This window comes from Cibotium barometz, chromosome 49 (genome assembly GCF_041138505.1).
Source record: "Cibotium barometz isolate CiBa-2024 chromosome 49, ASM4113850v1, whole genome shotgun sequence".
In the NCBI taxonomy this organism is placed as follows: domain Eukaryota; kingdom Viridiplantae; phylum Streptophyta; class Polypodiopsida; order Cyatheales; family Cibotiaceae; genus Cibotium; species Cibotium barometz.
In genome coordinates this window covers 1270713-1294757 of record NC_141094.1, presented here as the reverse complement: position 1 = coordinate 1294757, position 24045 = coordinate 1270713, and the positions used below count along the sequence as shown (strand labels likewise).

Below are 24045 nucleotides of genomic sequence, written 5' to 3'. Positions count from 1 at the left end.
CATACAATGCATCCATCTCCTCATCCATAGCTTTCTCCCAACACACATTTCCAATAGCCTCACTGTGGGTTCTATAACCTGCACAACTTTTGCCATATAAGCATAATGATGTGCCACATAACCATCATAAGTCAACCTGTGCGTAGGGTTTTTGACTCTTCAGTAACGTTGCATTCATGACTTCCATAGCCTTCTTCACATCAGGTGTCCTCATTGCTAGAATCCCAAGCTCCTCATCAAGGCTCATCTCTGAGCCACTAGACTCTCCATCAACAAGAGAATGCCCTGCAAAACTATCAGGCATACCAAGGGGCTCAACCATTTTCTCTTTGCCTTTATGTGATGTACCAACTACATTTCTAAGACTGGTATTATGATGCAGCCTGCCACTCCATGGTCTATCAACATAACCGCTAGGATGGGGACTCTCTTGGTCCACTCAATGACTGTGATTGCTGACTTGCATTTTGTGCAACCACGTTTCCACTTAGCCCCAACAGTATCTTTTTCAGCAGCATGCCCGCTACTCATCTCATCAAATACAAAATCCTTACTTACCCTCAATTCACGTGTAGCAGGATTATAGCATCTATATCTCTTTTTCTCAAAAGGGAATACCCAATGAACACACATTTTTTTGCCTTTGGATCTAGCTTAGTACATAACTCATCTGGCGCATGCACATATGCAATACATCCAAAAACTTTCAAGTGAGATAAATTAGGAGTCTTATTCATAATATAAATTGTTGTAGACACAGCCTCAGTCCAATAACTATGTGGCATATTCTTCTCTGCCACCATCAATGCTCGTGCTATCTTTGCAATGTGCCTGCTTTTTCGCTCAGTAACTCCATTTTACTGTGGAGTGTATCTACATGTAAATTTTCTCTAAATGTCATTCTTTCGCAAGAATTTAGAGAACTCATAGGAGAAGTATTCTCCCTCTCCATCTGACCTTAGGCACTTCACATGCTTTCCTGCCTGTTTTTCAGCCACTCTGAAATTCTGAAAATGAGTAAACACTTCATGAAATACACCCACACTTTCCTCGTGTGGTCATCAATGAATGTTACATAGTACCTACAGCCACCCATAGACATAGTCTTTTGTAGAACCCCCCATACATCTGAATACACAACATCTAGTATATTCCTGGTCACATTTGTGTCATGTGGAAATACATTCTTTGTTTTCTTTCCAAATTGACATACTTCACATACTTTCTGTATACCTTCAACTTTAAACTTAGGCAACCCTGTCACAATTTCTTTAGTCTACATAGACTTCATTCTTTGCACATTTACATGTCAAATTTTTATATCTGCAACAACTCCTGAACCATTTTCAAACATTGTCACACTCACTTCAGGCATATTTACATTTAATGTAAACATTATGCCCACTCTGTTGCCTTTTGCAACCAACCTGCACTTATCTTTAAAGTCTTCTACATAACAGCCCCAAACCAGACCTGCAAACCCTGCTCAATCATTTGGCCAACTGAAACCAGATTCTTTGTAATGTTCAGAACATGAAGAACATGAAGTACATCTGCAGGGTACTTCATGTTCGGAACATGAAGTACATCTGCAAGGTACTTCTTTAAAGTCTTCTACATAACAGCCCCAAACCAGACCTGCAAACCCTGCTCAATCATTTGGTCAACTGAAACCAGATTCTTTGTAATGTTCGGAACATGAAGTACATCTGCAAGGTACTTCACCTTACCATTCTACATAGACAATGGCACATCTCCAACATGGGCAATCGGATGAGCAATGTCATCCCCTATTTCAAGAAACCCGGTCTTTCAAGACTCTTCATTTCCTTAAAATTCACCATGACTTGTCACGTGGTTCAAAGCATCTGAATCAACATACCATACATCATCCTTACATGATGCTACATCATTTCCAGACACAACATTAACACCATGTTGCATAACAAATAACCTTTCATTATCCTCATTATTTCTGCTAGAGAACGCATAGTTATTTTGTTGCACTTTTTCATTTCGCATATCACTATGTTTCTTATAGCTATTTGCCTGCACATGTCTAAGCTTACCACAGTAAAAACAGCCTCGTGTATCATTATGCTGCCTTTACCAACTACCACGATCTCGTTGACTCCCCCTGCCTCTAAACTGGCATCTTCCACCTGTGTTGTTGCGAATCCTAGGATTTTTGCTGTGCTGACCATAATTTTGATTACCTGTTCAGCCACCACCTTGGCCATGTCCACGACCTCCTCTACCTCGTCCTCTACCTGAACTTGTGTAGAAGGCCTGCTGCTCTGAACTATTTTTGTTTTGTGAGTGAAGATTGCTGATCTTCACCCAAATTCTTCTCTTCGATGATCAATATTGACACCAAATCTATGAAGCTAGGAATGTTCTCCCGAGTATGAATAAACGTCTTGAACACCTTGTATTGTGGCCCGAGACCACGTAAACACACTTCCACCTTATCATCATCATCAAAAAAAACACCAATAGATGCAAGGGATTCCATAATACCCTTGATCTTTAAGGCATAATCATTCACAGACATATTTTTCTTCTCCCCACAGTATGAAACTCATTCTTCAACTGAATTTTTCGTGCCTTGGTGTTGGTTTCATACAGCTTCACCAAGGTGTCCCATGCCTCCTTAAGTGACTTGGCATCCTACATATGCCCAATCATAGTGTCATGTATGCTAATAGAAAGCCAATACATGACTTTCCTTGCTCCTTGATTCCAATTCTTGAATTCTTTTACATCTTCAACAGTTGGATTAATCTCTAGTGCCTCCTCATGTTCACCTTCACCTTCAATGTAGTCCCAGTAACCTTTTCCCATCAAGAAATTTGTCAATCTAAACTCCAAGCATTGAAGTTGTTCATATCAAGATTCTCTGCAACAATCCAGTTTATTCCATCATTCGACATCTTGTCTGAAACACAAATTTATCAAAAACAGCACTCTTGTTTGACCTGCACAAACTGTTGTATTTTCTACAGCAGTACTATGCTGCACCCAACCTATCACAACCAGTGATCTCAATTTGCATACATACACCCAATGGAAACTTTAAGACCTCTTTATACCTCCCGACAAGGGTGTAGTAGCCGGCACAAAGGGGGGAAGAGTAGATGAAGCTCTTTCGCTCGTACCGCTTCATGTGCTTCTCTTGCCTACCGCTCAACCCTTAGCATGAACCAGGCTATGATACCATGAAAAGATATAGGGGAGAAGAGAGCTTGAGCTCTTGCAAAGCACACACACTCACACAAACCCTAGAAGAGAACACACAAGGTGAGAGGCTGAAAATTCTTCTTCTTCACATAACAAAAGAGGTCTACAAGGAAGATAAAGTGACTAACCCACATAATAGAGTGTATACAAGCGGTCCATAATGTAAACACGCTAAGTGGAGTGGATAGGTGTGGACTAGTCGGTGTAGCCTAGCTGTAGAATCTCTGTGTGTGGCGAAGATATATTGGTACCAGCTACCAAAAACCCGCCAGTGATGTAAATGTCGAACGATCATGCAAGCACCTTGTGAGTGTCAGCTCATGTTGAGATTGACATCTCAACAAGCTGTGAGACTGTGAATCTAGAGAGCTGCAATTCATTTCCCACTATACACTCACAGTTTTGTACTAACACAACATTCTAACTTTTAAGCTCTAACAAGGGAATGTGATCTTATCAGTCAATGGACTGAAAAAATATTCTCTGTTTTAGTATTATGGTAGGAAAGGATATCCCCTTTGACCCATTGTATGAAGAATGGGGGTCACCAACTTCCTCTCATCGGCGGGAGGAGATGACAGAACCTCAACAAGCGGTCCAAGGAAAGGCAAATCCGGTTCACCAAAAGGCCAGCTATCTAGGACCACTCATGGACCAATGCTAGGGCACCATCCTCAACCACACCGAGATGGTGGGGACAACAAGAAGGTTTACCTTCAGTATCATTCACCCTGATGCATGTAGCTAGTGGATGACACCGAGGTAAAGGAGAAGCTAGACGAAACAGGGCTCGGGAAAGCTCTACGTTTTAAGTTTTTGGCTTCAAACCAACAAGGCTCCAAGAGAGGCATGGTCAAAGGTACTAATGGAGCAAAGAGGCCCATACTTATCCACAAAAAAACTTATTAGAGATGCCCTTCAACGGCCATTTGGAACCAAACCCATACGCTTCTCTAAGAAACTGGATTTCTTCAACATTTGCCTACCCAACAAGGTCAACAATAATGGAGCCGAATTCATCGCTCTCAAAGCTCCCAAGCTAGAGAAGGCCTACAGGGTTGCCTCCATGATTCTACAAGTTAAGCCGACCAATATAATAGGGTGGACATATACAAGGTTTATCGATTGCATAAGGGTGAAAATAAAGATTGGGCAAACATGATCCACTGGGATTTCACCCACTACCTCAGTAAGCATGGCAAACATGATCCATAGGGATTTCACCCACTACCTTAGTAAGCATGGCAAAAAAGTGGTGAATCCCTACATTCTCATACAAGTTTTGACCAATGCTACAGGGATTCCATTGTCGAAAGATCAACCAAAGAGCCCAACGTGCCCCCACTCCGATAAGGAAGAAGTAAAAGAGGTTTATCTGAGAACAAGACCATAGAGACCAAGGATTTAATGGCAAACCTTGGCTTGGGTTCTGCGGAACAGGCAACAAAGAAAAGAGTAAAGGCCACCCCCATATGCCCCATTTTTATTTCTCCACCCCCATCCACTTCAACTCATGCTAAGGGACACGAAAGTACCACCGAGGAGGTCCTCCACCACCATCTTCTCCAATTCCACATGAACCTACCACTTTGGAGGTGCAAGAGGAAGCCACTCTCCCCAACATGCCACTCCAGGAGCCTACAGTGTAATGGATAAGGCACAAAGCCAATAGCAAAGCCAGCCTTCATTGGCCCTATTAGAGATTTTCTGTGGAGAAATGGTAATGGGAAAAAAAGAGTCTCTACATGCATGGCTTGCTTGGGATAAACTTTCAGTTCTTTAAAAAAGAAGAGGGCATTGGTATTATTCACATGCCCACTCATTGTGCTGCCAAAAAGACTAATGCTTCCCAGGTTTTTATCTCAAAATGTCACTTGGACTCTAATGATGAGGAAACTGGTGGAGCTTGTTGATGTTATGGCTAATGGCAGATGGGAGATGGGAGAACCTAAATTGGAAGGATAAACTTTTCTAAGATCACATGTTCATATCTTGTGCAAATTGCTATGCAAATGTTGGAAGGACAACTTGGGTTTCATGGTCTGGGATGGAGGTGGAAGGGTAACATGCAATTCCATGCTTTACTTTGGATATATGATGGACTCATAAGTTTAATCCCCCTTTAGCCCTACTTGATACATGTGTGGCAAAGAATCTTAACAATAAAGGCATCTGGCTGACTATTGGGATAGCGATCTGGCAAGGTGGAAAGATGTGAACCTGTTATCTGTGGAATTTCAACTAGTTAGGAGGGAAAGAGATCTGATGGCTCAAGTTTCGAAGATGCTTCATAGGGAATTATTCTCCACAACTACTGACACCTCAATCTAGATCAAGGATTGGTCTTGGCTCAATGGTGTCAAACTTAAGGATGGCAAAACCAAGGACATTTATGCATTAATGAGAAATGGGGATGCCTATGTGTTGTATTGCAATAAAATCCGGAATGTAAAATGGAGCTCCTCCAACTAGAAAAAGAGTTGGAATTTGATCTAGGATTGCCAGATCCCTAGGAAGTTCCAAGTCTTTCTATGGAAGGCTTGCATGTGGGCATTACTTATTGGCTCCAAACTACAAAGGAGAAATATTTCTAGTGGCATCTGCCCCAAGTGCATCAATTGAAGATGACAAACATGTGTTTTGGGAATGTCCAGCTATTAGGAGTATCTAGTCTAAAATGTCTAAATGGATAGAGAAGAGTCTGAGCATGCAAACATATTGGGGAGATTAGATCTCTGGTAAGTGGTCAGTTAGTGATGAACACAATGGACTGGTGTTCAATATTATCAAAGCTTGCATCCTATGGAAAATCTGGTCTAACAAGAATGTGATTGTTTTCTTGAGAGCAGCATGTACAAGCTTGCAAGATTCAGAGCTGATGCATAAATGTGTGTGCATGTGCTGGTCTGTGTGTAATGTGAATAAAACTAGATGTCTTGAGATGGATTTGTTGATTCAAAATCTGCAAAGGAATATGCTCTAAATGTTGCCCTGATTCATTTTCAGATGTAATGCTGATGAGCTGAAAATGCAAAACAATACCACTGTCCGGACATGTCAATTGCACATTTCCAGTCGCGTGCGTATACAAGGTCACGGACCCATTCTTACAAAAGATTTTGATGGGACAAAATTCATGCATGACCTAGTACGTGCGAAAGAAGCGTTCATTTGTGCAGCCATCATCATTATCAGAAAGGTTTTTTTATTAATGAAAAGGCTGGAGCTCATATGCTCCTATAGAATCCAGAATCCAAGTATGTCCAACTACCTTTGCTCTGAACTCAGATGCCAAGGAATTGGCCTCCAGGCACCTCCTTCTGATGACTTCCTGTTGATTGCACACTCCAGCACTACAAGCCAAAGTGACCTTGTTATAAATCACAACTTTGCACATCTCTAACTCTACATCAGGAGCATTTTGAAGTGTAGTGAGGAGCCCTCCTCCAGCAGCAACGATTAGAGCTTGCAAGTCTGCTTTGTAGGCACCAGCAAAATCCCCCAAAAAGTAGAACCCAAAGCCTTCAAAAAGCTCGTGTGTCTGCATTATATTTAAAAAGTGGTTCAAAGAAAGTTTAGTGTATGATTATCCTAATGCTATATTTTAGCATAATGATATGTGTGTCCATAAGCAAACCTAACCTTTGAAGCTGCCATCAGACGCCCATGCCTGGGTCCACCAATCATACCATGGATATCTACATTAACTTCAAAGGGTTGCTCACTAACAGGTTGGCATGCTGCCATGCATGCATCTAACCCTGTCACCAGAATCTTGTACAAATTAGAGGATGACACTGGAGAAAAACAAACTGCCATGTAGCTCAAGTTATACTCAACTCAGCCAACTGAGGCATAGCCCAGCAGTGAGAGGTCCTCAAGTTCAAATCCCTGCAGGCCCACGCGCTGGTATAGGGGCCACAATGGCCAGTATACCAACGACCACAAGTCGTAGCACCTTTAAGCAGGAAGACCAAGCCACCTCTAGGCAGACCAAAAAACCTTTAGCTACACAAGGATCTACTCATGGGCAAAAAAAAAATTATACTTGAACTCACAATCAACTTTCAAAATCCATCTCCCTGCTAATGTAGCCAGCAAAAACTTCAGTGTTCTACTGGCAGCACCCATCTCATCTGTGCCAGCAATAAGGTGGGTAACACACGGGCCCCAAGTTCTAGTGAATGTCACTCCTGTGTAACACACAAAAGATGCCAATAGCTCCTGCAATCAAAAGGACAGGCTCATTTTGATGGATTACAAGACAGGTCACAGTAAAGTGCATCCACAAGAGAAATACAAAGGCACATTATTCTTACATATGCTTTGGGGTTCAAACCAGAGCAACATAAAACCCACTTGGAAGCAACACCAGGTGGCCATCTTTTGGGAGAAATTTCTGGGGTCTTTTCAGGTTCTGGTAGGATGAATGGTCCTACTGTTGCATTGCCCCTTTCAGCTTCACACTCGTTAGCATCCACTGCTTTGCTTCTCTTTTGTCTTAAGTGGGTGCCCTTTGATTCATGCTCATTGACAGAAGTTCCCTCCCTTCTTTGATGTGTGCTCGGGATGGGTTCATGCTCATTATCAATCGTTGTTTTGCCTTCCTTCGCACCATCACTTGGAAAACTCAGAGATACATGTTCAGGGCAAAGAACAAGAAAGTTAACCTGCAATCAAGAGTTGAGATGAGTGGTGCTTCTGAGTATGAAGCCTTCCTTCGATTTACAATTTATTACAGGACTTACATCATCCCATCTGCATGAAAGAGCACGAGCACATGGATAATGATAGCTCTTAAGGCATCGCTTTACCAAACAACCAAGGACTGCCCCCTTCAACCCACAGCAGCTGCACTTAAGCTTTTGACCTCGGGCTACCTCTTTCATGAGATTTTTGGCTACATCACCCACATAATACACATTGGGTGCCCTGGCCAGTGGGGAACAATCATATTAACAGAGGCTTTAAACCAATCCAGTAAGGTCATTGCTCTACAACACTCACCACTCCGCACAATACTGATGTACACTCAAAAGGCTCCTTATTTTTTTCCCTGCCTTCACAGGGATCCCCTTTTCATAATGCATTATTAGACCTGCCACCTGCATTACAAAGTAACACCCACATAAATGTGGCAACTTGATGCCAAAGGATTAAGGCAAACAAAAGCTCCTCAGAAGCAGGAATTACCAAAGAATCATTTGAAGTCTGACAAAAAGCACAGCTGACTTGATCTAAAGCAAAAGACTTCTTTGATTTGCACACTAGCAATGCCTCATGCCTGAATCTTTCACCTGCTTTTCGTTCTAAAGCTTGGCCTTCAACAGGTTGGGACCCAACATCCTCACCTAATGCAGAAGGTTAAATTGATGTTTCAAGCAACAACTGCACTATGCCTATCAGCATATGTTTGTTAAAAATGAATAAATCCACAAAATCGATTTAGGCCCACTTGTGTCAACAAGTCAATTATTGATAGTTACCATGACTATCTGGAACACTTTGGGCTTGATTCAGATCTGGCATAGTACCTACTACATTTCCTAACACCAGGCCTCCCTGTTCAAAGAAAACAGTGATGTACAGTTACATTGATAGAAAGGAGGTCTTTCCTCAAAGCACACATACTATAAAGACTTAAAAAGATCTGAAGCAACAATCCTCACAAGTCTAAAGAAATCAGACTTATCATGTGTGGCTTTCAGGATGTAAGCAAGCATCAAAGGGTGCATTTACCTTTGCATCTTCAAAATGTAAGCATAACCGGTCTTTCAATTTCTTAGTAACAGCCATTCTGGCCAAGCTTGGTTCTTCAAGCTGAAGAGGGAGAACTCGTGTCTCAACCGGGTCATAGCTATCAATCTTGTTGTACAAACTAACCTCAATATTAGCAATGCCTTCTACAGTCAAAGCTTGTGTTCTTTTCGAAGCTACGTTTTCTTCCTGGCCACCATCATCATGTGTCTTTTCAGAAAAAGGACATGGGAGTTGCACACGTTTTGACATGGGCGGCATTCGTCTGCAAGAAGCCACCCTTTTTTTCTCCAATGCAGTGACTGCAACAGTTTTGGTTGAGTTGGCATACTTTTCGTCACTATCAAGAATCTTTTGCCTCTTGAATTTGGCAGGACTTGGTGAACATCCATCCTCATTAGGACTGGAGCTGGCAAAACCTTCCCTCTCCAAGCAGTTCTCTTTCTTGAGAATTTTCAGGCACTGCTTCCCGGCTCCTACAATAAAGGAATGACAATCAGTACACAAGGCACTACATACACAACTTTTCCATGCAATCCAGAATTTGAATCATTGTTCTTAGAGAGCTTTCAAACTCTTGATATGGTTCACTCTGTAAGTAGTTCACATTTTGCATTGCAGCCTCCCTTCAGCAACAAGAATTAACACTTAAATATGTAGCGCAGCTTTTGCTTTTTGACAAAAACAGAGCAATCATAGTCATCCTTAACCAATCATTTGATAGTTATCTTTAGAGTTTTAGTATCCCCTCATGAAAGAAATCACTAATAAATTTCGCATTAAAGAATATGTTCCACATGATCATGAAAGTGTAGTCAAAGTTCTAAGCACCACCACACGAGTCTAGATACAAGCACAAACTGCATACCTTCAGCAGTATGTTGAAACTCAGATATTAGAGTTCATTCTTGATAGAGTAAATTGCACTCACAAGGACGCTTTAATCAAAAAGCTGAATCTAATGTCATATAGGCTGAACTGGAAGCAAAACCAAGAGAGACTCTATCGTGATGAAATGACTCGAAGTACCACGAACTAAAGAGAGAAACCTATACATGTACTATTTCAGCCTTGCAATTGATGTTGCTGATAATCATGCATGTATTCCTAGAGCTGAATCAAAGATGTGATGTGGGCATGTGTTGATATAGGCAACCTGATGTTACCCCCTCAGGCCATACAAGGAATGCCTGCACTGTATCAAATACTGCATACCCAAAATGTCCATGTTCCCCTTATCATTTGGATAATGATCACTAGGCTCTGACATGTCTTCATATAAGTCGACTGCACTCCCATTCACACAAAAGACTTGTCAACACATGTTCGAATGTCAACATTTAACTTCCCATTTGAGAGACCCGGGGGTGTAATATGATGCATCAGCAAGTAGCACTTGTTTTCATATATAAAGCAAAGGAGAGAACTAATCATCCTAAAGTTGCAAAAATCACCCAAGTATTTCAACATGTGCAAATAATATCTTTACTCCTTAAAAAACCTGCAAGGCAACACATCTGCTACTTGTGCACAAGTCTCGTAACGTAAATGTTCAAAATAAGCATTAACTATTGTTGCCCTGATTCAATATGATGTGAGAGAGTAGTTATAGATTGATCCCACCTAATTAAGAAAATGGATTCAAAGCTTACCTGCATCATTTAGTTCCTGCAGGGTCTGTTGAAAGCAGGAGTTAAGATTGGCAGCAGCCACTTCCAGGCCTTGGTAGATATTAACAAGCCTGTCAAACTCAGGAGAGAACTTTGCTTCTGCACACAAACATGTATGTATGTTTTTAGTAGGAGAGGAGAAATAAAGGCTTAGTAAGCTTTACTAGTCCTTACAAGTACCTTAGAGGGACTCCCCAACACCTCTCCAAAAGAGTTCTGATGTCACCACTACTTCACAAAGGTCAGACTCGGCACATGCATAGTCACAGGAAACGGCCGTTTCAGTCCCTAGAAATGCGTTTCTCCGTTTCAAGACCCTATCCATTTCCATGGCCGTTTCTCGTTTCCCAAGTGCCTTTGTCACAAGAAACGAACATTTCCACCCCTAAAAACTCATTTTCCTGTTTCTCATTTTTGGTGACTATGAGCACGTGTGATGGGTTATGACACTTGATGTCCATGGATAGTTTAACATGGGGTTATATCCGTCATCATCTGAATCAACGACGTGTAAAGCCCCCCTTAATCCAAGGGGATTTGAAGTAAGCAAGGTCAAAAACGATTTTTTTTTATGAAAGAGGGAAGTTTTCAATAGGTAAGAGGAAAATGTTTATGTTCTTGCTTACACATACTATCCACACTTCTTCAAAAAAGGGTCTTTACACACCAAGTGAAAAGCTTGAGATCACCCACCCATTCTCATGAATGAGGAGTCTCATCCACCCACCCACCCTAGAAACTTAACTCCTTGATTTTGTAAAGAGGCCCGCCGCCCACCATCCCACTTAGCTCATTTGACTGAATTTTACTGCAAACTGGTAGCAATAAAGGTGGAGGGACCTTAGCCACCGCGAATAAAGCTTAGACCTTGCATATTTCAACATTTTAGTGGGAGTTCGATAAGTAAGGCGATTAAAAAAGAACCTCCCACGATTAGTATTTCTTTTTCCCTGCTACCCCTGTTAACAGCTAAGCGGGACAGGGCTCTAAACACCCTAAGGGGCTGCATCCCACACATCCACATAAGACTTGTTAAATGCACAGCTCTCATTCATAGATCCTTGCAAGACTTTAGAAGTATTGTTAAAAAATAGCATTGGAAGGACTAACCACCGAGGGATGAGCATTTACTGCATCTCCCCTTTTTTGATGACTTAGGTAGTCTGCAGAGCGCGGGAGTAAATCCCTCCCCCCTACCTCCACACACAAAACCCACCCAAAAAAAGATATGCATTGGCTGAAATGTGCGCAATTACACAGAGTTCGGGAAAGAAAAATTTAGTGAACCTCCTGATATGAATCCTTTTCACCATCAGTTCAAAAGGAAAAGGCAAATTTGAACAAGCATTTCCTTCATACTTTCATCCAATTACTACATTTTTTTTTGAAAAATTAAATCTCCTTACGTCGCTTGGTGGCTGGCAGTTTGCATTTCGGGCAACAAGCGCCCGTTTTGCTCGTGGAATCGAGTATACAAACCCTGCACGAGATCAAAAAACAGAAACAAAAAGCATCAAAGCGATAGCATTTTGTGCGAGCTTAATTTAAAAAATTCGAACCAGAATCTCCCAGTTTTTGCTTACATGCAGAAATGGTGGTTGCAACAAAGACAAGTGGCCTGGTTCAAGAGGCGATGGCTGCAAGGCAGAAAGGGGGGCAATTTCTTCTTTTCATTTTTTGAAGGCAAATGACACAGTTTAACCAAGCAAAAGAAAAAATGGAGTGCCAATACAGTACCACAGGGAGCACGTGAGGAGTTGCTTGAGCTTGCCCAGGTAGGCATGGAGGTCCTCTGCCGCCATATTGCCTTCTCTCAAAAACTCCCACGCGGCTCTTATAACGCCCTCAAAATTCGAATTTTGGCGTCCAACTTTTGTCCCTTGCTCCCACCATACTAGAGTTTGGGGGAGAGAGAGCAAGGGCCTGTTCACGTGGTGTGCCGGGAAGGCACATTTCGGCCACCATTTAGAAGTAGGCCTATGCGAATTATACAACTGATGATGTCATGGTGGCCACGTTCTAGTTGGTTTTGACCAAGCCCCAATTTTGGGTCCTAGAGTGACCTCGTTGTTTGGTCCTCATGGCATGCCTACTTCCTATCCTTGCTACTTTGGCTCCTTCAACTTGTCATTTACATTATCCTAATGCATACAACAGCCAAGGTAGGCTACCCATGGATGCTAGGCCAATCAAGTGCAGACAAAGGGATGCACTCCTTTAGTTATTGTCTTTGATTTCCCCAGCGGACTCCTTTAGTGTCTTCGATATCCCCCTCGATAAATACCAAGGCACAAGGGGCAGTGTTCCCGAAAAACCAAATTTGATTTGCACCAAAAAACCCTCTAACTTTACACTTGCAAAACAAAAAGAGTTTAAAATTGCAAGTTTTAATATTCTCAAGAAAAAACCTCTAATCACCACAAAACCTTTTCATATCAAAACTAAACTTAAAAAAACTTTATATTGAAAAATTAAAAATTGGACAAAGATGAATGATCATGGAATCCATGTTGCATTAAAACATTACATAGTAAATTTGATACAATCAAGTTTGGCAATCACTTCAATAAAAAAACATAACATTTTTACTTTGATTCAGAACTTTGATTCAATCAGATATCCCAAGACACGTGTGAATAAACATGTCTTAAGGTCTTTGCTGCAGCTCTCCATAAACCAATAGCATTTGTAAAATCAAAGGACATGAGTGGCAGTCCTTCAATAGATATGCGTATTAATATATCCATGCTCTTGGTTTCCAATCGGTTCCTAAACTTACTTTTGATAATGTTCTGCATACTAAAACCTCTTTCACACACTGCAGTACTACTACATTGCAACATTACAATTTGAGCTAGAGATAACAATGTAGGATACTTCTGACGCCACACATCATTTCTCCCAATCAAGCACCAAGTGTCCTTGAGCTGATGCACCTTGAATTTTGAACACATGAAACTCTTTTCTTAAGCATCTCTCATCTAACATTGCATTAATATGTGTACCATCTTCTAACGTGACTTAAACGTGACAGCATATCCATAATGCAAAACCAAGGCATCCAACTCAACAGCACCATAGTTTTTCAACTCTTTGGATGATGGAAATCCAAGAGGAGCAAGAATACTAAAATTTTTCATTATAGAAGAATCAGCAAATCTAGCATTCAAGTGACTCTTAACTTCATTGCAAAATTCCATTAGAAAATCAAGAGCTGTAGCCAAGTCACTTCCAACAGCACCTCTCTCAATCGTTACCCCATAATACATATCACCTTTAATTGCCTTACACATTATTCACAACCAACCATGTTGGCAACCAAATTCAGCAATGTATGGAAATCCATAACCATCATGACCTTGCAAATTCATCTCTATATAGCATGGACCAGTTGAAAACTCCACATCTATAAAGGCAATTGTAGAAGATATCAAGCTTGGTATTCTTGTCACATCCACAAAACTTTTTTGAAACCTAGTGACAAATTAGCCAAGTGATCTAACACATCTACCAAAAAATGCAACATGTATATAAACTTAAAGTGGCAAGTGTCCTATACAATCTTTCATTCTCCTCTTTTAGGCATAGGAGAAGTGGCTCAAGTACTTCAGATACCTTTACAAGAACTTTATGCTGACTTAACCACCTGAGTTTATGGATTTTCTCCATCTTAAGGTGTGGACAATCCAATTCTTCTTGCAATTGAGCTAACCTTGCTGAACGTTTAGAGCTCTTCTTGAACAAAGCAACAATCTCAGTTAAGGCTGTATCCATAAAAATAGCATGCTGTGAGTTTTTGAATGCATCAAACACACACAAATTTGTTCTATGAGCAACACAATGGATGGCAGTCATGAAAGGACTCCTCTTTTTCAACAACGCAGTAAGACCATTAGTTACACCTGTCATTATTACTGATGCTCCATCTGAACCAAAACTCACCAATTTTGAGCGATCAAGACCATATTCATCTATCAATCCCACCAAGTCAATTTCCAATCCCTTTGCTGAACAATCCATGACCTCAAGCAAACCCAAAAAAGATGTTTGTACATCATTATCATGCATGTAGCTTGCATACACTGTAAGATGCTCCATAACAGAAATATCTGTCGATTCATCAACCATGAGACCAAAGAAAGGGAAAGCCTTCACTTTTTGGATGACAGACTCGCATATGGATTCACTAATGAATGAGGCAAACAAGGCTGCAGTCTTATCATTTTGATAAAGCTCTTTGGGAAGAGCTTGCACACCACACATAGACATTAGTTCAACAAGGTTTGAAAACTTGTTAAAAGCAAGATCCTCCTTGGCAATGTAATAGGCACATTGAAACAAATTCAAAACTCCCAAGTCCACATCACCTTGTTGCCGCTTTATTCCTTCTTTCAAAGCATTTTTGCCATAGTTAGCAGAGTAAGTAGCCCATTTATGCTGGTGTGAAGAGGCATGCACTCTAATAGCACTTAGCTATATGTTCACTGATCCACATGTGCCAAATTCACTTCTACATTTTCTCATTTTTTGACACAATGTGCAAAATATACAACCACGTTCAACATCAAAATGAGCCCAATCAAAAGGTATAGTCCATGCATCACTCCACATACTGCAGGCATTTTTAATTCTCTCTACCTCACACTCTTGACTGTTACAAGAGACACCTTAAGAGTCATGCAAACTTGAATCTCTTTGCTTCCTAGCCTTCTTTTTGGATACAGGCAACGCTAATAAAGTTGATTGCTTATGCACCATAGCTATTAAAAAAGAACATTCCAAATTTTAATAGAATTGTACAAAGTAACAACTATTCTACATTTATAAAAAATCAATGTCAAAATCACTCTTTTTATACTTCAATTAATTAACTTTTTAGTATTTTTACTCTATTAAGATAAATCCCAAAAAAATATCTTTTTGGTATTTTAACTTTCTAAAGATAATCCCAAAAACTAATTTTTACATCAACAATGAACATTAATTTTTTGATAAAAAAAGGTATGATCAAAAACATAATTAAAATCTAGAAAAATAATTTACTAATTTTTAAATAAAAAAGGGTATGATCAACAACACAATTAAAATATAGAAAAATAATTTTCATGGTATATACTACATATAATTCAACTTAAACAAATAACTTACAAAGAAAAAAAACAATAGAACTTATGAATAAAACACATAAAAAAACTAAGCATGATTAGATTAATGCATGCAAGCTCTCTGAGCCTCTCTCACAAAAGCATGCATGCAAGCTGCATCCTCAGGTGTAAATATAGGGCTGCTCATGGCCATGGAACAAATTTGTTCCATGGCCCTAAGAGCCTCCCTTGCAAGGGAAAAACAAAAGGGCACAACAAGAGAAAAACAAAAATCAAAGACGAACACAAAAAAACACTCTCAAGAATACAGAAGAGAGGCTTACTACTACGCATGTAACAATAGCACAAACAAATCGTACAAACCAAAGGCATTCTACGGATAAAATGACACAAGCAAACGATTGGATGAACCGTGCTTCACGCTAATACAGACGGTTGAACAACAAAAATCAAACAAACTGTACGCTAATATAGAGTCCAAGCTAATACAGAGTCCAGACGCCAAAACAACAGATGCAAATAATATATTGCAAACAACAATAATCGTAACTAGAGGAATACTACGCAGATTATTTGAAACCCTGTAACGTTCACAGATAAATTGAAACCCTACTAAATGAATGAACGTAACAAAAGCAGACGCAATAAGCGCAGACGAATGAGAGGAACGATTGCATCACTGTTGTGCTCGGATATGCAGCGGCTCCCTCATGAACCAGTGGAAGGAGCCCAAAACCCTACCGTACAAACCACAAGAAGCCCTACAGATCCATACAAACCACAAGCCGGAAACACTGAAACGAAAGAACGTAACAAAAGCAAACAAATGCAACAAAAGCAGAATAAAACTCACCTGTAAACAAAAGCAGATGCAACAAAAGACGCAACAAACGTAGACGAAGGAGAACGATTGCATCACTGTAGTGCCCGGCTGGCTCCCTTATGAGCCAGTGGAGGCTCAAGAGTTGATTCAGCCGCCGCTAGCACAGAACGATTTAGCCGCCAGCACAGGAGCCGATTCAGCCGCCACAACAGAGAAGGTGATTCAACCGCCAGCACAGGAGCCGATTACCACGTGAAAAGGAAACCATGCAAAACAGTGGTGAGGACTCGAGGCAAACAGTGAAAAGGAAACCATGCAGAATACCACGGCTCACCATGCAGAATACCACGGTCGCCCACTCCCAGGCTCTAGCGCTCACTTGTTGTGGGGGGGCATGGTTGGTAACTTGGTAAGTGGTTATATATAGCAACGGCCGCCCAGCCTCCACGACTCCACTCAGCACTGCTCCAGCCGCCCACTTAAATGAACATGCAAGCTTGCGCCGACACCGTTCACCTACCACATGGCATGCTGCCAAAATTCCAAATTCCAAATTCCAAAAATTTTCCAAAATTACTCTACCTACTCTACCCAGTGCCCACTGTCCACTTATCCATATATGATTGGCACCTTTAAACCCTTTAATATCACCTTAGAAAACCTCTTTTTAAAAAAAGATACCATTCAAAACCTTCAATTTTTTTTAATTAATAACTAAAACCTTGAAGTTATCTAGTGTTAAGTAGATTGACTTCAAGTCACAACTTTTGCAATTTTACAAAAATTGCAAATTTTACATTTACAAGTGAACCCCAAATGTTTGCAGTTTCATTGTCAGTGTTTGCAGGTTTTCTGTGAACAGTGACAAGGGGGCACCTACTTGTAGCAAGAAAATTGATTCTCATCATGCTAATGTGCATTCATGTCTCACCACATCAACTCCTACATGTGGCCCATCCAATGCTTACTTTCAATGGTGTCCCCATCTGATGCCCATGGTTAAATATCCTTGCACATGGAGGGGATGTATCCATTCTTGAATAACGTGCAAAAGTTGAAAAATGACAAATATTGATTAGGATCTAAAAGAAACTAAGGTGTTAACTAGCATGCGGCTTGCTTTACAAAGTTAGAGGATAGTAAGAAGTTGACTTGTTGATGTAAAGAGGGTGGGGAGCACAATAAGGGCATGTTCACAATGCCTTAGAGGATAGATATGCGAAATCTCGGGCTCTTAATCCAAGAGATTTCCATGTCGACACCTCAACTCCATCCATTGGTTTGCTTTGAAGTCTTATCTTTGTGCATTGACTATTGATGAGGTGAAGATGAGAATGTGTTGACATATATCCATTGTCAAGATCTTCCATCATTTGTGATGAGGAGCTTGTAGATCATTCCTCACCTTAGCCAACTCTTCCATCTTTAAAGGAGAAGGCTACTAGAAAGAAGTAGAATCGATGTGGCCATTTTATCAAAACTATTTCAAGAGTAGTAATATAGAGCTTGTAGGTTTCTTTGTTGGTGTGGAGGGTCCTCTTTAAGATCGCTCAAGGAGTTTAAATCTACTCATGATTTAAATGTTAGTGGATGCATATATATGCATTAGCATAGGACACTAATATGGACATTATTTGCATTTACATGGTCATTGAACCTTAGGCAAAGATACCCCTTCATATCCCACTTTTTATGTTTTGCGTACATGGAGAACAAGCAATGTGATTGATTATCATTCATGAAGTAAACGATGGTTCATGGAGTTCTCTGAGCATGCATCTTTCATGTTGGCAATCGGCTGCCATAACACTTGGTGACCACAATTATTCAAATTCCCATGTTGGCGAAGATGGCGCTATTTCATAAAAAGGATGACACTAGGGCACTTAAGGATTCGACCACTGCCATGGCAACCTTATTGCTCTAAGTATGTGCATTGCATGATGGTAGGCTTACAAGGGAGGGCTAGCTTGTTGTTGCTGATGGCCAAACACAAATATCTTCCTACATTACGGGACCTGGTGGCGATACTCATCATGGAGAAGGGGTTTAGGCAGTTTTGAAGGTGGCGGTTCCTTTGGAGCCAACCGGCGGTTCTTTAGAGAAGATGATGATCCAACATGATGGATCAAATGTGGTGGCATAGGTGTCGGCATAGGTCTCGCAAGCATGGTGAAGATGTTGGCCATGGTAGATGCATCATCATTACCCTAGGTGGCAGCACAGGGGACATTGGGGGCTTGTAGATAAATAATGCTAGCGAGATTGATACGTGGAGGCTATGTCACACCAACAACAACAGCAGCAGCATGGGTGATGATGATGTCATTTGGTAAGATAACAGGTGATCTTGCCGATGGTAATTCACATCATACGGGGGAGACACAGACTTGGTGGCACATTCTGATGGAGTAATCCATGCACTCGACAGTCTAATGTGGCCTTCAGCACCTTCTAGTGGTCTCATCTGACTATTGATAGAGGCAACTCTAGTGGCAAGGTGGCAGACTAGCATAGTGATGCACTTTGCATGGTCAAGGAGACAACCTATCTATCTAGCTAGGCATTTAGCTAATGTCATTCGAATCAAAGGGTTCTCCTGATTCCCCACATCATCATCTGGTCCAGCACCCATGACTACTCCTGCTCTTGGATCTTGTTGTTCATTGGAGCTCAAAAACCACCATTTCTAACTCATCCCCTCTCCTCCACAGTATTGCTGCTTCCTCCTCCAGTCTTGCAATGTTGTCTTGCTGCAATTGCCTTAGCAAGTCCTAAGTAGCGGTTTGTTGATTGTGCTGCTGGACTTGCACTTTCATGATCTATCCTGGACTTGCACTTCCATGATCTATCCTGGACTTAAGTGGATAGCTGCTGCACTTGCACTTCCATGATCTATCCTAGCGAGTCTTTCCTCATTCTCCAGCTTGTCCATGACACAATTTGCTAAATTTTCTAATGTTTTGAGAATGCTCTGAGTGTCTAGGTCAATTTTTTGCATCATCATGCTCAGCCTATCACTTAATGTGGATGGTGCTTGTTGAATCTCCCCCCTGTGTTGTTTCGTCTATGATCTGTTCTCTGCTAGGGGACAATCCACATTTCACCAGATGTTTGTCTATGCCTTCAAGTTGTTGCTCCTTGTTTTGGTTGCTTGGGCCTCCTTTTTCTTCTTCGGCTTGAGAGTGGTAATGTGTTGAGACCATTCAAACTTCCTTTTGTTAGATTCTATTTTGCTGGAAGTCTCTTCCTGAGTTTTCTTTTCAGCTTCTTTTGAGACTATGCTTGCTTTATTCTTGTTTGCTTCTTCATGTTTGGCAGATTAGGCTCCAAGGCATTTTTGTTCTGCCTATGTTGTTGTTAGCTTTTGCCTTTCGGATTCCTCCACTTGTCTCTTCCTAGTTGCTTCTTCTTCCAACTTTTGCCTCTGAGACTCCTCCTCTTGTCTCTTCATGGCTGCTTCTTCTTCCTGCTACTACTGCTTCTTTACTCTCCTGTTTTGCGACTAAGTCATCCTCCTCTAACTCATCGAGATGTGCCAAGGCTTTTAAAAGTGACCCGCCGTCTTTGTGTGACCTCCTGATAGCCAAAGCTTTTGAGCTTGTTGTTGCATGTTTTTGGTCACCATTGCTACCTAATTCACCTTTTATCCATGTCCTGTTGTTGCCAACAGCCTGTAGTTGATTCTGTTAATGTTGGTGTTCTTGGTGAGTAGACAGATCATATCTAGGTAAAATATGAATTGTTTTTGCTTGTCGGGATTAGAACAAATGACAACAAGGTATTACTTTACTGACTTTAGAGAGCTCCTCCTCAATGTCCACGTCATAGGAGTTGACATTGGTGATGCCTTCAGTAGGAATATGGAATGCTTTAGCTATGTTTTTTGGCGTGACTGGCACAGCATTGCGCCCTTCCATCTTTATTGTGTTGCACAATAGTTGGGGTGGGGTTTAGCCACATGGTAGGGTTTCTTGATTAGGGCTGCATTTTCGAGGTATTTTCTCCTTCCCATTATGATTACCCCAAAAGTGAGGTAGTCGCCCAAGAATGTCATGATTCCCATGTTGTGAGAGGATGGAGCTGAGTTCTAACATGATGAATAGATAAAGAAATGTATATATGATAATGTGTAGAATATCCTTGGTGGTAAAAGCAGCCAAGTGAATATGCACAGGTTCGAAAGAAAAAAGAAAGAGCATGGGAAATTGAGGGAAACGGGTAGCGCAACTTTCTGGAAGAATCTGTTGAGATATCGAGCTCAACTAGTGCTATGGTGGACATTGATGACCCGCCTGGGTGATAGCTTCCGCATCTACACCATTGGCATGGTTGGTGAGATTATGGGTGATATGTGGCCAGTGGGATGACAGGATGTGTGATAGCCATTTTGGATTACTAGAGACTGGCGCATAGTTATAGCGCCAGCTCATTTAGTCGGGTTCATATTATGGACCGACCCTTGTATGTTGTAGTAGTTGAGTACTAACCCATATAGTGTGTACCCTTATCTTTTTGTTATGTTGGTTGAGTAGAGAAGAAGAAGATAGAAGAAAATTCAGCTATCCATCTCTCTCTTGTGTCTTGCTCTGTGTTTGCTTGCTAGGGTTTGAAGCTCTCCCTCTCCCCACATTCTCTTTATGGTATTAGAGCCTGGTTCGCGTGAGAGCTAAGGAGGCAAGCAAGAGGCAAGAACAAGCAAGGAAGGAAGCGGTCCTACATGCGTAAGAGCACCATCATCTCTTTCCCCTTATTGGTTTAGGGACAACACACATCTCCGATTGAGAGCTATCTTTGCAGGAGAAGAGCTACAAGGTAAGTATAGAAAATTGTGGAATCCAAAGAAACTTGGGTATTGTAAAGAAGGCAGTAAAATAGGTTTCAGTCATTATCTTGCATCAAACTTTCATTTGTATGGGAAAGGGGATATGAAAGAAGATTTGAGTTATTTTCTTGTTGGGATTACTTAAGTGATCATAATTATTTAGTTTAACATTTGTGTTTATTCTTCACGCGATAAAGTAATTTGAGCCAAGCTTGTGAAGCTTTAGACACTGCCCTTGATTTTACAGGAGTTAAGACCTTGCTTTGGCTCCTAGTGAGTTGAGAGAAAAGTTAGAGGGCAGAAATTTCACACTTGGCAAACCAAGGTAAAGTTTAATCTCATGAAAAAGGGCTTGTGGAACATTGTTCAAGGGAAAGAGGAAAACTTACTACTAGAGAGAGTAGTGCACAATGAAATTTAAAGAATGATAAGGCACTAGGCATTATAGGGTAACACTTGGACGACACTTTTGTACATCACATTTACACTTGTGATACATCTCAAGATGTATGGGAAACCCCAGATAAATTATTTGGTGCTACATGTAAACATTCCAAGATTAGTCTCCTATAGTGAAGTTCTTTGGGCTACAAAAGGTCTCCACAACTACTATGCTTGCCCACATTAATGATTTTAAAAGCCTCTTAACACAACTCATAGGAATAAAGAAGGAAATAGAAGATGATGATAAAATTTCTGTGTTGATTAAGAGTTTGTCATATCTTGATGAATATTCAACCCTTTTCACAACTCTTTTAAATCTTCCTACTCCATCCCTCATTGGACATTGAAGCTTCTCTCTTGGAAGAAGAGAAGAGGATTCTAAAGAAGAGAGTGTACCATGTTGATGGTGCTTATTTTGTCAAAGGGAAAGCCTCATCCTTGAAAGCCACTCTCAAAATCAAGAAGACCTTCAAATGCACTTTTTGTGGCAAACAAGGACATGTTAAGGAGTCTTGTTTTGCAAAGAAAAAGGCCCAAAAAGCCTATCTTACCGAAGAGAAGAAAGAAGAGGACTCTCCCATTGAAAGGCCACCCATGAGGGCAACCTTTTCTTTGATGACTATGATTATGCCTTTTGATGGTCATGGATTTGGCCCATTATACTCTCACATCTTTTTTTTGTTTAAGCTTAGGTACACTTTTTATGACATTGTAAACCAAGAGTTTTTATCTGATTAATCGTCTTTTATATGGACATCTAGCTTAGTGAGATGGCCACTTTTATGTATGGAAAACTCACCTTGGTCATCATAATCATTGTATCTCCAGCTTTGTACCTACCTTTAATTGTGGGAGGGCATTCAAGTTTAGGTCATCTTAGACCTTTTCAACTTTACCCATGTTTGTTTCATGGGAGGGTGCTAGAAATAATGCCCAAACATGTGCTAAATTTCCTAAGGTTGTTTTAGCAATTATAGGAGTCATTTAGTAAAACACTTTGACCGAGCATAAAAGGGGAAACTTATGAGCATCTAGTATGATTGAGAGAATCAAGGAGCTAATTTCATGGAGAAGATTATGAAGGAGAATATGTAACTTGCAAATCTAATTGATGAGATGAACCTTTTGCCTACAAAGAAGGAATCAACAGTTGAGAAAGGCCAAAAAAGGTATGAGTAGAACTTGGCAATTTTAGTGAGAGAATTCCAAATTGGGGCATGCATGCAATCATGTAGAAAGCAGAGAAGGAAAAACATGACGAGTTTGATAGGAAGAGAGAGAGCTTGGGATGTTGGATGATTAGAGGAGCTGAAGAACAGGGGATGGGAAATTGGATGATCAGAAGAGCTGAATTATGGGTGAATTGAAGAATTGAAGAGAAGGAACCAAAATCAGAAGCATGGGTGAAATTATAGAGGGATTTGGACATTTTGATTGTGGGATTCAGAAACAGAGCAGAGGTGGTTGAGTTGGTGAAGGCCCAGGAGAATTGGAGGACCAGATCACCTATAGGACACTCTATTGGAACTTGGCTCTTCCCCATGCCTTTTTTTAGTGATTAGAGATAGTTTCAGTTGTGGGATTGTTGCTATTTGCTCGGAGTTCATCACAGAGGGCTTCATCTTCTTCAATTTGTTCGAGCAATTCAACATTTAAAGCGTAAAGTTGCCATTGTTTTTTATCTTACTGTTGAAAGCTCCGAAATGGTGTTGCAGAGCACAATAAATCACGCTATTGTGGAGATGGCAAGGAGTATGCTTAATGGTAGGAATCTACCTAAATCCTTTTGGGCTAGGGCAATTAACATGATTGACTATATTCTTAACAAGAGTACAATAAAGGCCGTTAAAGGGATGACTCCATTATAGGATTACATCAAGAGTGTAACAAAGGCTGTCAAAGGGATGAGTCCATTACAGGCCTACTCGCGTAAGAAACCTACACACTTGAAAGTTTTTTGGTGTGAATGTTATATAAATGTTCCATATGCTTAGAGAACTAGGGTAGATGCCAAAAAAGAAAAATGCACCTTCTTAGGTTACAACATGGAGTTGGATCTATGACCCTCATACAAAGAAGATCATAGTAAGCCATGATGTGGTCTTCCCATAGGGAAGCCATGCAAGTAGAATATGACTCCATCCTCAAAAACCACACTTGGAACCTTGTAAATCGTCCTTC

General features: G+C 40.8%; 1 protein-coding gene and 1 pseudogene across 2 annotated transcripts; both read right to left on the bottom strand.

Moving 5' to 3' along the window:
* Positions 1-6236: 6236 nt before the first annotated feature.
* On the bottom strand, positions 6237-12533 carry LOC147610182 (BRCA1-associated RING domain protein 1-like). 2 transcript variants are annotated; one of them, XM_086786236.1, is made up of 13 exons: positions 12405-12533; positions 12251-12304; positions 12074-12147; positions 10650-10766; positions 8980-9473; positions 8727-8802; positions 8434-8591; positions 8248-8345; positions 7989-8172; positions 7560-7910; positions 7299-7464; positions 6883-7001; positions 6237-6781 (listed from the first exon to the last, which is right to left on the bottom strand). In XM_086786236.1, the coding sequence occupies exons 1-13, from the start codon at positions 12467-12469 to the stop codon at positions 6449-6451; spliced, it is 2289 nt and encodes a 762-aa protein (XP_086642362.1). In that variant the 5' UTR covers positions 12470-12533; the 3' UTR covers positions 6237-6448. The 2 variants fall into 2 exon arrangements, with proteins under 2 accessions (XP_086642362.1, XP_086642363.1); XM_086786237.1 differs by lacking the exon at positions 6237-6781 and adding an exon at positions 7081-7146.
* Positions 12534-13678: 1145 nt separating this feature from the next.
* On the bottom strand, positions 13679-20515 carry LOC147610181 (uncharacterized; annotated as a pseudogene).
* Between the last annotated feature and the right edge of the window lie 3530 nt (positions 20516-24045).